General features: G+C 40.3%; 1 protein-coding gene and 1 long non-coding RNA gene across 2 annotated transcripts; one reads left to right on the top strand and one right to left on the bottom strand.

The window, feature by feature from the left end:
- Nucleotides 1–2,436: 2,436 nt before the first annotated feature.
- LOC124131127 (circumsporozoite protein-like) lies at nucleotides 2,437–6,981 on the bottom strand. The gene is made up of 3 exons (XM_046494219.2): nucleotides 6,874–6,981; nucleotides 6,086–6,161; nucleotides 2,437–3,046 (listed from the first exon to the last, which is right to left on the bottom strand). Exons 1-3 carry the CDS (start codon nucleotides 6,898–6,900, stop codon nucleotides 2,613–2,615), a joined length of 537 nt encoding a protein of 178 aa, XP_046350175.2. The 5' UTR covers nucleotides 6,901–6,981; the 3' UTR covers nucleotides 2,437–2,612.
- A 2,169-nt stretch (nucleotides 6,982–9,150) lies between these two features.
- Nucleotides 9,151–13,674, top strand: LOC124131014. The gene is made up of 3 exons (XR_006860594.2): nucleotides 9,151–9,281; nucleotides 11,542–11,613; nucleotides 13,396–13,674. It is a non-coding gene; the product is annotated as an uncharacterized LOC124131014 (long non-coding RNA).
- Nucleotides 13,675–18,029: the final 4,355 nt, after the last annotated feature.

Genomic DNA, 18,029 nt, shown 5'->3' on the forward strand with positions numbered 1-18,029 from the left:
TCGGCCCAATCCAACTATTTTAATATGTGGAGAAGGTTTTAAGCCGCAGAGGTCTACAAGCACAGATATGGCTACTGATCCCGCTTGGCTATGTTTGTTTATAAACAGTGAAAGTAGTCCTACTTGACCTTTGATATTTGCATCTCTATCCGCATATGACCCCAACGGATATCGTTTTTATCCGTTGGCTTTATCCTGCCGAGAAACCTACCCATTATATGATAAATATGTATAACATCTTGATCTACATTAAATGTGAAAGAGATATTGCTCAAAACCTCTGGGACAACTGAAAACGGTCCATGGAAATATAGGCGGTGGGGAAGCCAACGTTCACTCGCGACGCCAAAGACCTGGGTTCTATGGCCCACATGGGTACAATGTGTAAAGCTAATTTCTGGTGTTCTCCATCGTGATATTGATGGAATATTGCTGAAAGTGGCGTAAAACCTCGCTCACTCACTCAATATTTACGTAATATGACCTACACAAAGGAAATAATGGCTGGCAACCTCCAGGCACGTTTGACCTTGTGGTCTAAGTGCCTCATCATGATGTGAGGAGTTATGTCCCTTACACGTGCCAGGATTATCTGAGTGGGTTCGAATCCAGAATCGCTCCACTTAGCACAGTACATAATAATATATATTTAACCAAACTGGGAAATGTCTGTGACGTGGGTTACTTGTGCTTTCTCTCCATTTACACTGAAAAAAAAAAATGATTTGCAGGATTGTCAGTTTATGCGCAGATTTATGTAAATGTGTGATCTTTAGACATAAGTGTATGTAAATGTATGTGAATGCGTGTAAATGTCATACAACAATTGCTTTTGCATTTTCAACGTCGCTATTACAACAATTGTTTAGCCAAGTAAGAATTTACAATTGAGCAAAAGTGTACATTTCTTCCATGACATAACTGTTGATAGCCAGGTCACGCACTCGGACAATTTCCTTGTATATAAACTACTCAAAAGAAGTTGAAGAACACCCATTTTCTCAGATGACCTTTGTGAATCTGGCATGGCCATGACAGATTAACTATAGTCATATGAAACATATAACGTACTGCTGTGCGGTGTCAGGTAATAACATCTTACCGAGTCAAGGGCGTTAACTGACTCTTAAAGTCCAGTTCTCACCCTTGCCGACCTTGGCTGGAATTCCAGAGTTACATTTTGGCTTGACTTAGGAGTCTAAGCATAGTCCAATCAAAATCGAGAACTAGGCATCCGGTTCGAAAACAACGTAGATTTTTGTCGACTGCAGGATTTGCAAAACATGTGTCAAGTGGGTGTCGACAGACATTTTCAAATGAATTTACCATTTTATCAGTATCCGCGAAGATCCGGGTTGGAATAGGTCTTCAGAATCCCATTCTTGCTGTAAATGACGATTATGCTTGTCGTAAGAGGCGACTAACGGGATCGGGTGGTCAGGCTCGCTAACTTGGTTGATGCATGTCATCGTATCCCAATTGCGTGGATCGATGCTCATGTTGTCAGTCACTGGATTGTCTGGTCAAGACTCGATTATTTACAGACTGTCGTTATATGTAGCTGGAATATTGCTGAGTGCGGCGTTAATAAAAAAACAAACAAACATAAGGCTTGATTATGTGTAGGCCGCCATGATGAAGATGAAATATGGCAGACATTGCTGACCGCCGCGTAACACAACATTCACTCAACTACTTTGATCTGTCCCTGTTCTGAGCAGGTCAAACATATAGAAAATGCCAACGTCAGAGAACAAACAGTCCGAAACAGACTCCACCGGACACAAAAGAAAAACAAATTGCAGAAATAAAATGTGTTTCTTACCTGAAGCAAAAGTCACCCTTTAGGTTTTTTGCAAACCCGTTTTATATCATGTCAGATTCTAAGGAAATCTGAAGGTATACAACTGTAAGTCAAATCTCAGTTATAGGCCTTTCAAAGGTCAAGGTCATCGTTAAATTAGAATGGTTGATGCATGTTATAATTCCCCGGCCACGTCATAACAAAAGACATTAAAAGATGGTACTTGTTGTTAAACTGCCTGGCGCTCGGCATTAAGGGTCTAAAACAAGGACAGGTCGGCTCGAAGTCGGTATACCGTGTCTGAGTGGGGTGTTTATGTTAAACTGTGGCATGGTATCTCAGTAGGCTTGACCTTTAAACTCGGCATTAGTCCGGACAAGTACATGGAGCCACACACACGAGCATGCACGTCACTATATAAGTGCAACCTGACGTTAAGTCCATCTCACCTCACAGATTAAACTATTCCAACACCGATGACAAACTTAGACATAATATCAAGGCAAATCAAGGATTCGAACCCGATCGTGTTCGAAGAAATAAAAACTTCATCTTTTGTTGGCGTTTCTGAATGACGACTTCATTGACTGTTGCCAACGACAACATAAACAAAAAGTTACACAACGCTATTAGACGTTTTTCAATTACATTTTATTTCAACCAATATAGACATTATTCTACATGCATAGGTTGTATTGATCGAAATATTTTAGGTAACCATACATGAGATTATGAGGTATATTCGATAAGATTAAACATGTTGTCGTCACTAAAATAAGTTTACAAATTAAGCATATTCTTCAATATATTACAAGAAATCAAACAATTCGTTCATGGCGAAGAAACTCAAAGCTGGATTTGAAAACAGCCTCCTGTTTTGGTTCCTGTAGTTCAAATGTGGTGTAGGTCTGCCAAAGTTCCAGAACCTAGAAGCTTGGGGAGGCAAACTAATCCTGTTTGCAGAACCTTGGAGGTACGGAATGAAATATGGATTGACTTGAAGAGGGACTGTTCTTATCCTGCTCGAAGCTGGTGGTGGTAGATTTGGATTGGTTTGTGGTAGGATGCTTGGATAAGTTTGTGGTAGGATGCTTGGATTGGTTTGTGGTAGTACGCTTGGATTGGTTTGTGGTAGTACGCTTGGATTGTTTTGTGTTGTTACGCTTGGATTGTTTTGTGTTGGTACGCTTGCGTAGATTGGTGGAACAGCTTGATTTGCTTCTGAAGGAACCTGGGTCGAAACTAAACAGAAGAATGAAATAAATGCCAGTGAGCGTAAGTAAGAATACTGGTACAATGTGATGTGCTGAAGAAACAAAATCATCTTGCCCGGGGTACAGGTTGTCCAGGGTGCGTTCCACAAACCGGTCATAGCGCTAAAGTGACCGTAACTCCCATACGTTAACATAGACTTACGACTGTCGTAGCGCTGCGATCGCTTTGTGGAACGGGGCCCAGTAGAGTAAGGTGCCGCAATTCGCTGTTCAGAGTTGCGTCCCTTATGCGTACCGGGTTTGGATCCCAGATACGTCCCAATATTAATTATGTTTCAAGATTTATAATCACTCTCCTATGCTCGTGGGTTTTACAAAACTCGAAGGCATCTAAAGCCTGCATCACCTCGGACTTTACTCCTTCATTAAACTGCTACGCCCTAATATAACTGAAATACCCGCTAACTATTCAAGACCAAAACATGGTTTTGTAACCAGGCAAGCTATATATTATAACATAATCTTGATCAGTTACAAATACAGTAAATTACGTTTATAAAAACACAGGCTTATAACGAACTGACGGCTATCACAAACTTATTTTTTGGCCCTTGGCATTTGAATATATTTTCTGTATATATGCTTACAACGAACTACGATTATAACGAACTAAAACTAGCAGTCCCTTTGTGTTCGTTATAACCGTAGTTTACTGTATGCTACTTTTTATAGTTTATTGCATGACAGATTAACTATAGAAACAATAGAAATATAGATTAACTATACAAATAATCGGTGGCCCTTAACATCTTTTAAGTAGTATATTTGTAAAAGCGGTCACATTGGTTTTCTGTGTGAATATCTTATAACCACGTAACGATGGTAGGATGTGTTTTTGGACATACAAGAACATCAACATCATCACTTGCTGTATAACGGTAACAGCCTCTGTACCGAAACGTTTCTTTTAAAGAATTAGTGAGTGAGTGAGTGAGTGAGTGAGTGAGTATGGTTTTACGCCGATTTTAGCAATATTCCAGCAATATCACGGCGGGGACATCAGAAATGGGCTTCACACAATGTACTTATGTCGGGAATCGAACCCGGGTCTTCGGCGTGACGAGCGAACGCTTTAACCACTAGGCTACCCGACCGCCCCTTTAAAGAATTAGAAGATTAGTGACTGAGTGACTTGGATGTATCTCCGTTGTATAAAGTATTCCAGTCATATCACGGCGTGTCAGCTTAATGTGGGAGGAAAGCCCGAAGTGGTGCAGGTCTCAGACATTTACCACTTTGGTGAAACCCATGAGCATCAGTATGGTGCTGACAGCAAGAAAATTAAGTCCATAAGTCTTCATTTACAGTACAGCTAAAACTTCAAGACACCAAGCTGTTCTTCCCAAAGATGATAGGCCTATCAGTGGTTACTTAAAGACGCCATACACTATCTTGTAGCATGTTCAACAGTTCTTTGAGTTAAAGAAGTCAGCAATTATTGAGTGAGATAAACGCCATTGGTACACTCAAAGAGTAAACCTTTTTCAGGAATATCTGTACAAAGATACGGAAAGGAAAATGCATGCAATATTTCCTTCATGTCAAGCCAATACTAGTATATCCTTTGACGCTCCCTTGCTGTTTGGTCCAGCCTCGATTATTTACAGACCGCCGTCATATAGCTGGAATATTGCTGAGTGCGGCGTTAAACAACAAACCAACCAACCAACCCTTGCTGTTTGGTCCAGACTTGATTATTTACAAACCGCCGTCATATAGCTGGAATATTGCTGAGTGCGGCGTTAAACAACAAACCAACCAACCAACCATTGCTGTTTGGTCCAGACTCGATTATTTACAAACCGCCGTCATATAGCTGGAATATTGCTGAGTGCGGCGTTAAACAACAAACCAACCAACCAACCATTGCTGTTTGGTCCAGACTCGATTATTTACAAACCGCCGTCATATAGCTGGAATATTGCTGAGTGCGGCGTTAAACAACAAACCAACCAACCAACCATTGCTGTTTGGTCCAGACTCGATTATTTACAAACCGCCGTCATATAGCTGGAATATTGCTGAGTGCGGCGTTAAACAACAAACTAACCAACCAACCAACAAACCCTTGCTGTTTACACATCATGGGGTCACCGACAATGCTGTGACTAGCATGAAATCGGAATCTTACATGATAAAAGCAATGACCTTGGGCACTTAAGTGCCTGTTACATGTGATAAATTGAAAATGTCAAAGCCGGAAAATAATAGTCTCGAGTATCTGTTGAAACAGATTCCATAGGGCGTAAAACGCAGAACAGTGATGACAATATCACGGAGGGGGACACCGGAAAATAGGTTTCCACATTGTACTCATGTGGGGAATCGAGCCCGGTCTTCGGCGTGACGAGCCAACGCTTTACCCACTAGACTACGCTAACACCTTTGAAAATAATTATATGAAAGGATAACTGAACATGAGTAATGACTCCAGGTTCACGGAAAGGGTCTGTCTGCCCTCCTCACCCGGTAGCAACCGCCCCTCGCACAATTTGGACCGCCTCCGTGGTCTAGTGGTAGAGCGTCCGCCCGGAGAGCGGAAGGTCCGGTGTTCGATCCCCGGCCGCGTCATACCAAAAGACGTTAAAAGATGGTACTTGTTGTTACCCTGTCTGGCGATCGGCATTAAGGGGCTAAAACAAGGACTGGTCGGCTCGGAGTCAGTATTCTGCACCCAGCAATATACTTGCTATATTACGGCGGCATGTGAACAGTCATCAGACCAGACAATCCAGTGATCACTATCATAAGCAATGGTCACACGTCTCTCTGGTTCATGCAAGTAGGAACCGTTTAAAATTTGATTGGGTCACAGGCTCTACGACGCTGATTTGTCATGATATCACGGCCACGTGTACCGATGCACGTTCTTTAGTTCAGTTTGTCAAGACTCAATTGTTTACACGCACGATGGACATAGCTGTAATATTGCTAATTGCGGCAAAAAATAGCATTCACTCACTCGCCTCTTCAAATATATGGAGAATTCACTGATACAACGGCTTACCCTGTGGGCACATCACCAGGAGAAGGAACACAGCTCCAGCCTTCTTCAGCAACATGATTGCATGCAATGGCAGGTACTGAAATAGTTAGGTCAACACAACTACAGAAACTACGGTTTTAACGAACTCAAAGGGATTACTATTTTTAGTTCGTTATAACCGTGGTTCGTTATAAGCATATATACAGCATAACTACAGCAAATAGTCGGGACTAAAAAGTTAGTTCGTTATATCAGTCAGTTCGTTATAAGCGTGTTCGTTATAACCGTAGTTTACTGTATTACAAAGGAAATACTACCGAGCCGAAGTATACGCCATGTTTGATGGTGGCGACAAATGAAACACACCAGGAATGGTTATTCGATGGTGATGTATTTGATATGGGCATCATAGATGCGTTTTAGACCTTAGGTTTGCAGTATTTCGGCGACTGTTTTCATCCTAGTAACGTTTTTAAAGCGTTTGTATTTCTTTGGTCAAATCCATTTTTCCAGTGTATACTTTCTTTAACTACCATGTACTAATGCAGTTTACAAAAGTGCGTATGGATTACTCTTAAATTGCAAATACGAATATTAACACTAAACAGTCATAAAAACACCAACTGCTGAAACATGATTTTTCAAAATATTATTCTTTGTCGTTATGTTTTTTAAATAAAACATTTAAATTTTTGAAGGAAAAGATACAAGATCATGGAGTAAGAGTATTACACTTGTATATGTGAATAAATACTTTTTCGGATATAAGATTGATTTTCCATGAATGTAGTTTCTTTTAGGTCACTTACCTGAATTAGTATAGCAGCATTAACCATAGGAGCCCAAGCTACGCTCTCCGCTTCAGTCGCCCCAGTTTTAAAGTAAATTCTGACCCAACTTTTGACAGTGAGTGGCCAAAGGCCTCCGCCCCCCCCCCCCCCCCCCCCCCCCCCCCCCCCCGGAGAAATCCTTCATGTCACCACCACCCACATGTTAGCTGTCCATTACGGACAAGATACCATCATGGTACATCATGGTGTCTGTCAGTCTACAAGGATGGTTATGTGTGTCCAGCCAGTTCATATCAATGTAAATACTGTAGAAAACTAATCATGAGATTTGGAATGACATGTACACAGTCCCATCCAAGCCCTAACACTACGCTCACATATTTCAATCCGTGGAGCATCTGGACACCTGATTCTAACATAGTTCATATACTGTTTATGAATTAAAATAAGTAGCTCATGATTATTATATGAAATTTGAATTTCAAACCACCTAACGTTTACTGAAGTGTTACTCTATGTATCTACAAAGGCCCTGTTAAATCATTTGTATACATTCCTGCTAAAAGACCACGGCAATATTACCATTAGATTACTTCAAAGGACATAAAGGTTGATTTATCATCCCAAACTGGCTCCCACAGGAGATATCGCTTGGATGAGATCAAGCGATATCTACACTGTAGATATCGCTGCAATGAAATTACATCACAAAGCTTTGAAGACCATTGTGACGTCACTGGTAACCATGACGTCGCCCCAGTTTTAAAAATTGGGTGTGACATCGTGCATCACTTTTGTCACGCATCGTGCACCATTTTTGTCACGCATCGTGCATCACTTTTGTCACGCATCGTGCTCCACTTTTGTCACGCATCGTGCACCACTTTTGTCACGCATCGTGCACCATTTTTGTCACGCATCGTGCACCACTTTTGTCACGCATCGTGCATCACTTTTGTCACGCATCGTGCATCACGTTTGTCACGCATCGTGCATCACTTTTGTCACGCATCGTGCATCACTTTTGTCACGCATCGTACATCACTTTTGTCACGCATCGTGCACCACTTTTGTCACGCATCGTGCACCACTTTTGTCACGCATCGTGCATCACTTTTGTCACGCATCGTGCACCACTTTTGTCACCGATGCGTACAATTTACAAATGTCCTCTACATGTCTAGCATAAAATATGTTGAATGTTTTACTGAGGCCTTGAATGCGGTAACCTTGATAAAATATTTTTTAAGCAAGAGTCGTATGATCCTCATTGAAATCTCCGTAGTAGAGCATGATCCATTGTACCCCAAAGGTGGGTATGTGACACCAAAGGCTTGATCTGCTGGAATATTGACTATTGGGAAGTCATCCCTTTTGATGCACTTTTTGTCACTCTGAATCTGAAAGCGTAGATCTCAATATCAAACAGAAGCGTTTCTGATATATATTTATATATATATCATCATCAAGAATGGTTTATGAGTGTACGAGAGTCAACATGTGTAAAATAATATTCAGAATTCAAATGTTCTATTGCACAGGGACTTATCTTTTGTCCATTAAATCAACGCATGCAATTAGATCCAATGTAAATAAATCTGACATGATAGAAGCTAGATTTTCAAAAGCATCCGGCACTAGAAAATACTTCTTGTCCATACTGTAACCACCTAAATGAAGATGAAGATCACGTACACTTAATATACCCATGCTTATGGTCACTCCTAGACTAAGACGCACATATCTTGGGGGGGACAATAATTATGAGCCGGGGTATAAGTCAGTGTATGCAAGTCTAAGAAATAACTACATGCAACAATATTTAGAAATCTCGGTGAAAAGTTGTATGATTTCCTCCAAACCGAAAATGTGAATATCGTATTTAAGATATCCGTGATTTTGTATTGCATATATCACGAGGGACACGGAGACAATCACACAAAATTACAGGCACAGATGACTTTTGCAGAAATGAGCAATGGTTAAGTGGACATACTAGTAATCAAATTAAACAACAATACTTTCAATTTTCAATTACATGAAAAAACTCGATAAACCCACTTTTAATGTCCTGGCACTTCTCGGAATCTGCTGGTCGCTAAACCAACAAGGATGTCCTTCTCTCAAACTTCAAAGCCTGACCAGGTGATGTTTACTTTATGTTTATTCACAAATAAATAGAGCACACACCGTGTTTTTCTTAACCTTGATAGCCGTTGGGTATTTGCATGGAAAGCAAAAATGTTGTTCTCGTGAAAGATGACATTTTATAAAATAGATAACCGTCACCTGCAATACCCGCTACAGCATAAATCACTGTAAAGGATTCCTAATATTTATAGTGAATCCCGAAACAACGCCTACATACACCGGTATATAAACACATGGAACCTTCGTCAGCTGTAAGCAACGCTGGCTGGAAAAGGGTAAGTGTGTAGCTCCATCCTTCTCATAAGACACATTACCTTCTTAAGTGATGATGTCATTTGTTTGTTTGTTTGTTGTTTAACGCCGCACTCAGCAATATTCAAGCTATATGACGGCGGTCTGTAAATACTCAAGTCTAGACCAAACAATCCAGAGATTGACATCATGCGCATCAATCCACGCAATTGGGATCGATGACATGCATCAACCAAGTCAGCGAGCCTGACCACCCGATCCCGTTAGTCGCCTTTTACGACAAGCATGGGTTGCTGAAGACCGATTCTACCCCGGCATCTTCACAGGTCAGTGATGATGTTAACACATAACGTATATTTGTGATTTCTTCAAGCTTTTTCGAAATTGATACAGCGCGGATATACTGTTGAATTCTCCCTTTATCCTATAACAATTCAATTCTATAACAAATCTATTTACAGTAAACTACGGTTATAACAAGTCAAATGGGCCACTACGTTTTACCTTTGTTCATTATAAGCATATGTACGGCATATATACAGCAAATGACCTGACCAGAAAAATAAGTTCGTCATATCCGTCAGTTCGTTATAAGCGTGTTCGTTATAAACGTAGTTTACTGTATTCAGGCAGGGTCTCCGTTGCAGAAGTGTTATCAAATTACTCACGATTGAGTGAGTGAGTGAGTGAGATCACCATCAAGATTCAATTATGTTCAGGCAGTCGTGATATACATATTGGTAACTGAGGCTCTCACTCACGAACGTTATGGGTGATAGAGCTCCATCCAAAATGATTTACTAGTATTTATCGTACTGGGCGATATGTTTTATGTATACTGATTGTATCTTTTGAAGATGGAATAACGTACATAGAGTGAGTGAGTGAGTGAGTGAGTGAGTGAATGAGTGAGTGAGTGAGTGAGTGAGTGAGTGAGTGAGTGAATGAGTGAGTGAGTGAGTGAGTGAGTCCGCTTCATACCGGCCGTTTGCGGATCGAACCCAGATCTTCGAGCTTTAACTAGTAGAACTATCGCACCGCCCCTAATGCTGAAAAAAACACAGTAGAATAAGCCACATTATATATGACATGACCATCCGTGGCGTCGTTTAGCCAAGTGGCCCAGTGGTTACAGCGTTCGGTCATTATGTTGAATCCCCGGGTTCGATGCCCAACGGGTATGCTGGAATATTGCTGAAAGCGGCCTTAATTTCCGTTCGCTGAATCTTTATAACTCACAATTACGTTCAAGGTGCTTTATCTTTTGGGAGTCTGGTTATGTCGATATGTTTTACAAGGTAATGTTAAGTTTTCATGGGGCGGAATAAAAAGTAAGTGAGTGAGTGCGTGAGTGCGTGAGTGCGCGAGTGCGTGATTTCGTGAGTGCGTCAGTTGGGTTAACGTTGCTTTGAACAGTGTTCCCGTTATATCTCGGCGTGTCAACTTAATGTGGGAGGAAAGCCCGAAGTGATGCAGGTCTCAGACGTTTACCACTTCGGTGAAACCCACGAGCACGGGTATGGTGCTGACAAACCTAGAAACATAATCGGGGCGAACCGGGATTTGAAGCCACAATCATAGGTTTCTGGTGTGCCCAAGGGAAACAACTTTGAACAGCGCCTTCGACGATTGGACCACACGTGACCCGATTGAATTAAGAAATAGCGAACTAAATTAATAAGGGCTGACAAGACAAATACCAATACAGTAAACTACGTTTATAACGAACACGCTTATAACGAACTGAAGGATATAACGAACTTACTTTTTTGTCCCGACTATTTGCTGTAGTTATGCTGTATATATGCATATTACGAACTACGGCTACAACGAACTAAAATTAGTGGTCCCTTTGAGTTCGTTATGACCGTAGGTTACTGTAGTACAAATATCCTCTAAAGTCACACAATTATTTATCATGGCCAAACAAGTATGTAAATTAAAGTTTGTAAGTAACAATTGTTTTACGCCGCTTTAAACAATGTTCCAGCATGATCATGAATGGACTGCATACGTTGTACCTATGAGGGGAGTCACATCCGGGTATTCTACGTGACGAAAGCAACGTTAAAGCGTTTGGCGACTTCGCCTCCCCTTCGTTCCTTGTTAATGATGAAGATAATAATAAAGTCCATTTATAATGCACTAAATTCCACTTATAGTGGTTGCTCATTATTACCCTGGTCAATGGATGTGTGGACTCTTTCATTCTCCGCTCCCTGGGGAGAATACAATCTAAGTTGCCAGTGAATGGTCAGATAATCAGTATTTCTCTGTTTGCAGGATACCGCATCACGATGAAGCTCGTGTTTCTTCTGCTCGTGTGTGTCATTGTGACACTGAATGCACAGACAGGTCAGTGAGCTTTCAGTCTGTGAGACCCGTGAAGATCCAGGGTAGAATAGGTCTTCAACAACACATGCTTGCCGTTAAAGGCGACTGTGCTTGTCGTAGGAGGCGACTAACGGGCTCGTGTGGTCAGGCTCGCTGACTTGGTTGATGCATGTGATCGTATCCCAATTGCATGGTTCGATGCTCATGTTGTCAATCACTGGATTGTCTGGTCCAGACTCGAGTATTTACAGACCGCCGTCATATAGCTGGAATATTGCTGAGTGCGGCGTTAAGCAACAAACAAACAAAGAAACAAACAAAAACCATTAAGTCTGAGGTGACGGTGTTAATATAAGCGATAGACCCTTTTCATTATCAGAAGAAATCTCGAGTCGATTGTTCGATTCCGACTAAATCATTAGCATGTGTTTATGCATCACCTTTGAATAGCAATGATATAAGGTATTCGTGAAAACGTGAGTGTATCCTCTCCCACCAGTTGCACCCGTCACAAACTCATGCAAAGGCAAGGCAATTGTTCACCTCAACTTACACGAGATTATATAGTAAAAAAAGTCAATATATAGTCAAAATGGTATCGAACATACGTTTTGTCAATGATCATGATACGTCAACTTAGAAACTGCCCTCTACATGTCTGCCATACTTTATGGAAGCTTTCCTGAGGCCTTGGATGTTGTAACCCAGATCAAACAACAACAGGAGAAAGTTCACTGTTGGGAAGTTGAAGTCATTCCTCTTGTTATACAGTCTTGTGGACAGTATATTGTCACACACGAAATCTTAATTTGCAACCGATGAGGTGGTTTCACTTTTTTTATTTCTAGCTGGGGTAGCAGAATCGTAACACTGAGGCTCCATTCCAGACAATTATGCATTTTGTTAGAACCGTTGTCGTCACTAAACTTTGGCGTCTATCGTTATCCCCAATAATGCATAAATATATATATATATATATATATATATATATATATATATATATATATATATATGCGCATGTTACCATTAAGTCGCTTAATATATCTCACCCGAGTGTCTTTTGATATCAAATATATCAACACGAGTTGATAAAAGTGGGAAAATTCCGAGGCTTGCCGAGGATTTTTTTCCACTTTTATCAACGAGTGTTGATATATTTGATATCAAAAGACACGAGGGTGAGATTTTATTTATCATCCAACATCATTCTTCCAACTTTTTCAGTTTGTAGAAAGTAATAAGCAGTGTCTTAAGTGTAAAAAGTACTGCTAACAGCTTTAGTAGCAGAGCCATTAGTGATGTCATTTGATTGTGATGTCATGGTAACCAATGACGTCACAATGGTCTGCAAAGCATTGTGATGCAATTTCATTGCAGCGATATCTACAGTATAGATATCGCTTGATCTCACCCAAGCGATATCTCCTGTGGGAGCCAGTTTTGGATGACAAATACTCATACCAAAATAAGAAATTATAAAAAAGCCTAACCCGTCTGGCTCGACATAAATCTCACGTGACAAACTCGTCTGATGTTGCACTTAGTAAAAGCGATGATACTCGACATGGAGTTATTTTAACTTTTATTGAAACACGTTTGTTTGTTGTAAACTCCGCACTCAGCAATATTCCTGCTAAAGAATGGAGTCTGGACCAGACAAACCAGTGATTGATAGCATGAGCAACGCTCCACGCCGTCGTTGTTGCCATGGAACGCAATCACCTAAACACCCGATTCATTGACTTCATGTAATAATCTATATGTTGTGGACACATTACTGAGTATTTGTTGTTATATTTTCAGCAACAACTCAAACTCCAGTACCTCAGACATACCCCCCATACCAGCCATACCAGCCATACCAGCCATACAACCCCTGGGGGTATCAACCTCGTCCTAATTTCTTCAGCCCGCAGAATTTCTTCTGGTACTGGTTCATGTCGCAGAATAATTAGTTCTTGGATCAAACAGTTCCCTGCAACTGCAGACTGTACAGGTCACGTGACACGTGACGTCACGTTGTGGACAATATGCATTATTCTGTAGATACGTAAACTTCAATAAAACAGCTTTTAGTTTTCAGTTTTTCGCATCCTTGTTAAAATGGAATCTTTTATATTTGATTTTGAAAGAGACACAACAGCGTTTTCCAACACGGTGGTGATGTCCGGTATTGACACTTAGAGGTAGTCAGTGAGCTGCCATCCCAGGTGCTGGTTAATCCACAACGATGCTGACATTGTGCTATTTTTAGCGTCATTGTCCTTTTCTTTACATGAGTCCTAACAAGGCCCCGTTTCACAAAGCGATCTTACCTCCACCGACAACCATAAGCCTATGTTAAAGTATGGGAATTGCGATCATCTTACCGCTAAGATCGCTTTGTGGAACGGTGCCCTGGTTGTTGTAACGAAAGTGTCGTGTGCAAAAAGAGAATTCCATCGTGACGTATTTAAGTCACGTGTTACTTTTAATCTTCCAGCCTTTAGGTATCGGTCGATGGCTCCCTTTAACAGGACCAGCATACAAAGGATACGATACCAAATAGTCGGCATACTTCAAAATGTTCAATGGTTAATCTTGGAAATACATGAATATAAAAAGTATATTATCAGAAGGGTGGCTGATTTTATATTATTAATTAATTAACTTGGACGAGGCCCTGCAAACAACCAAGTCTGGACGAGGAAAACCAGCCCCCAAATCCAAATTAGAGGATACAAAGTCGGAACATATGTTTCTTGAAACATATTACAGCAACATAATCTGATGACAAAACAGTATGATGACCATCTTAATTACATTTCTAGCAACGTTTCGGTATAGATAATAACACCAGTATCAGGCAAGTGCTATCGTTTTTGGTTCTCAGGCAAGTAAGTTGACTTCTGTTATGGCTGTTGTGCTTGCTGTTAATTATAAGGTTCTTTGTTGTCTGTGGATATTAAAATCAGTAACATAACTTCAATACTTTCTTACCACTTTGAACAGTATTCCAGTTATATCATGGCGTGTCAGCTTAATGTGGGAGAGAATCCCGAAGTACTGCAGGTCTTAGACGTGTATCGGTTTGTTGAAACCCACGAGCACGGGTATGGTGCTGACAAACCTAGAAACATCACGGGGTTGAATTTGGATTTGAACCCACACTAATAGGTTGCTGGTTTGCGACGCCTTATCGATTGGGCCACCCGTGCCACAAAGATACATTTATGTTGTTTTCAGTGTACAAATGTTTGGCCTCGAGATCAAAGGTATTGGCTTAATATCACATCAGTGATGATACCAGCGGTCTTAGCGCTAAGATGATCTTAACCCCCATACTTTAACATAGGCTTACGATAGTCTTAGCGCTAAGATCGCTTTGTGCAAGTGGGCCCTGGTGTTCTCGAAAAGGTGTGAAAACTACGTATAAAGGCACTAGATATCGTCATCTCTAACGGTGACGTGGTTTGGGTAAGCACCACCTGATTCAAATTCCGAAAACGTTTTGACAAACAATGGAATTCTAACTAGTCAACAGCATGTTGCATAAATGTACTGCCGCCAAGTGAGAACCAGAGATCAAAAACTGCACCAGGAATGACAGAGGATACCAATGTTGAAAATCAGGCGTCAGATCGGCCGCATGAGGAGACGCCTCGCGAATGTCATCCGTGGGAAGGGCGGACACTCCAGATACTGATAGCTACGGTGGCCCATAAGGGACATGGAGTCTGTTTTTCCATATTTTGATATTTCACTTACATTTATCGTAACCTTTTGCAAATTAACACGATTTGTCTTACAAATATGTGATAAATCATGTGTAAAGAAGATATTGAATCGCTGAAAAACGAAACGAAAATGTCAAAAACTAAAATGAAAATACAGAAAACTATTTCCACCGCGGTGATAATATTCCCACCGCGATGATAATATTTACACCGCGGTGATAATATTTACACCGAGGTGAAAACTATTTACACCGCGGTGGAAATAGTTTTCTGTGTATTCATTTTAGTTTTGGACATTTTCGTTTTGTGTTTTTGACATTTTCATTTTAGTTTTTGACCTTTTCGTTTTGGTTTTTTACATTTCCATTTTAGTTTTTGACATTTTCACTTCACATTTCAGCGGCTCAAAAGCTACTTAAAAGTACATTTTCTATGTTTTCGGATGTTTTTATACATGATTTATCACATATTTGTATGGCAGATTGTGTTAATTTGCAAAAGGTTAAGATAAAAGTAAGTTAACATCAAAATATTGAAAAACAGACTCCATGTCCCTTATGGGCCACCGTAGATAGCAGAGTCAGCGGTGATTCCGAGGTTGACAATAATCGTTTTCACTGCATAATATGACACTCCGATTCGTGGTGTGGCCTGGGTGCTGATACGTTTCAGCGTTGTTGCTTAACGCCAATCAATCGGTAGCGATTGCTAGTGGCAGTTTATTATTTGTGTGAAGGTAGTGGCAGGTGTGCTGTTTGTCAGTTTTCCAACAAACAATCACATCAGGCATTTTTTAATGCAGCACATGACCTAAAAAGTGGATGGTGCTTAAGTAATGCTTATGTGTATATGATGTAGCACAATGTTGATGTTAACATTTCATTCCATGGCTTAAGGTACATGTAGAAATGTTTTTGTATAAAGTTATCTTGGGATTTTATCGAAAGAAAGTAAATTGAGTCAGATTGTTATGTTTAAAAAAAGAAGTTGTCTGCACAACAATCCCATTGTTGCAAGGATTTTAAAAAAACCCAAACTATTCAGACTTATGGATTTAATAAAACATATATTAGTCGTTGCAGCTGTAGCTTAAAAAATATATCACAGCCTTACAAATCCCCAGGTCCCCCACAATATCAAATGGTCGGTCCCTTACGAGTATATGTAAATCATTGTAAACATTGTAAATCTTTGTCATGTTGCCACGGTGTATGTTTTTTGGAGAGACATGAATGTGAACAATTCCAAAGTTGTGTGTGATTTCATGTCGTTGTTATTCAGCAACTGTGTGGTATTTATCTTACACACCTGGTTACACAATGAATAAAGATGAAGACGCCGCCGTCAGATGACAAGTCAGGTAACACCTTCCCCTCAGTGAGATGGAAATTTAAATGAATTCATGCCGACATTATGATATGCTCCTGACCTATTTATTTCTCTTTTGTAAAGTAAATCGCACACAACATCCTTACTAACACCTTGTCATTTCAAAAGATGATATTGTTCAGACATAGACCATTCTATATATTATCTTTAGTTTGCTTTTTCATCCGATAGTTTAAAACCTTGTGAACGTTATTTTAATCTCTTAAACTTATATCTGAATCTATTGAACGTCACGTACAACCCTCATTGTATTATTTCAATAATTTGAAGTCATGTTGCTTTTGAAAACAATCAATGAAACTACATTAGAAAGTTGAATTTGACAAAAATATTACAAACGTTATCAAAACGATACCAGGCCAAAAACAGACGCCGAAACTCTTCAAACCTAAGATCCCAAACACAACTATGATACCCGCATCAAATACATCCCCATTTCTTGCTTGTTTCATTTTTAGCCACCATCAAACGACAGTTTACAACATTATTCTTGAAGACACTGAGCGGAAATGGACGCTTTGAATATATTATTGAAAATAGTTATGTGTAAATGTTTGACAGAGATTCTACAAACACAGTATTACATGTCTCCTACGTGCATATATGCAGAGTCATTCGAAATTTTTAATATATGTCCGTTCATACACACTCGTTGTCAAACTCATGGCCACGTCTAATACGCCGCATGTCGATGTGCAGAGTTGCATACCTTACGCTTGCAAGAAACATATGGTCGTCGGTTCGAACAACCTCATTAAATAACATCTTAGTTCTCGCTACCGCTAAGCAAAGATCTGAGGACATTCCATGACGGGACAAGTCAGAACGACCTTCCATCCGACCAATCAGAGCGTCGCCTTATCATGCAACCTCGAAAAAACAAACACATTTGAACGGAAGAGACGTTGCACATTACGTGAGAAGCACATACAATCTCGACCATACATTAGACATACCAGAATGTTCTTTTGTTCAGTTTTCAAATTTTTAATCGAGGACGTAGTCAGCATATTTTTCAAGCGCAGACTGACATGCAAGTCACCCGCTTGAAACTCGTGCCGTAAAACTTCAGAAAGCTGCTTTCTGATTGGCTAATGTCGACTTCTTGTCAGTTATTGATCGGTTATAAGTTCGCGAAAGGTCGTTGTGATAAGAGTCATCCCAAAAATCACAGACACGTGATGTAAACCATTATTAATTTTACTTTAACAACCAAACTATATGTGTGTGTGCGTGCATGTGTGTGTGTGTGTGCGCACGCGCGCGCATGTGTATGTGTGTATGTATGTGTGTGCGCGCGTGCGTGTGTGTGTGTATGTGTGTGTGTGCGCG

This window comes from Haliotis rufescens, unplaced genomic scaffold (assembly GCF_023055435.1).
Source record: "Haliotis rufescens isolate VD_foot unplaced genomic scaffold, xgHalRufe1.0.p SCAF_10, whole genome shotgun sequence".
Classification (NCBI taxonomy): domain Eukaryota; kingdom Metazoa; phylum Mollusca; class Gastropoda; order Lepetellida; family Haliotidae; genus Haliotis; species Haliotis rufescens.

Excerpts from the sequence above, each read along its gene's own strand:
- LOC124131127 (XM_046494219.2), bottom strand. The coding sequence starts at position 6,900 with ATGGTTAATGCTGCTATACTAATTCAG. Across the intron at positions 6,162-6,873 it reads ATGCTGCTATACTAATTCAG|TACCTGCCATTGCATGCAAT; the intron begins GTAAGTGACCTA and ends TAACTATTTCAG. Across the intron at positions 3,047-6,085 it reads CCTGGTGATGTGCCCACAGG|TTTCGACCCAGGTTCCTTCA; the intron begins GTAAGCCGTTGT and ends TCTTCTGTTTAG.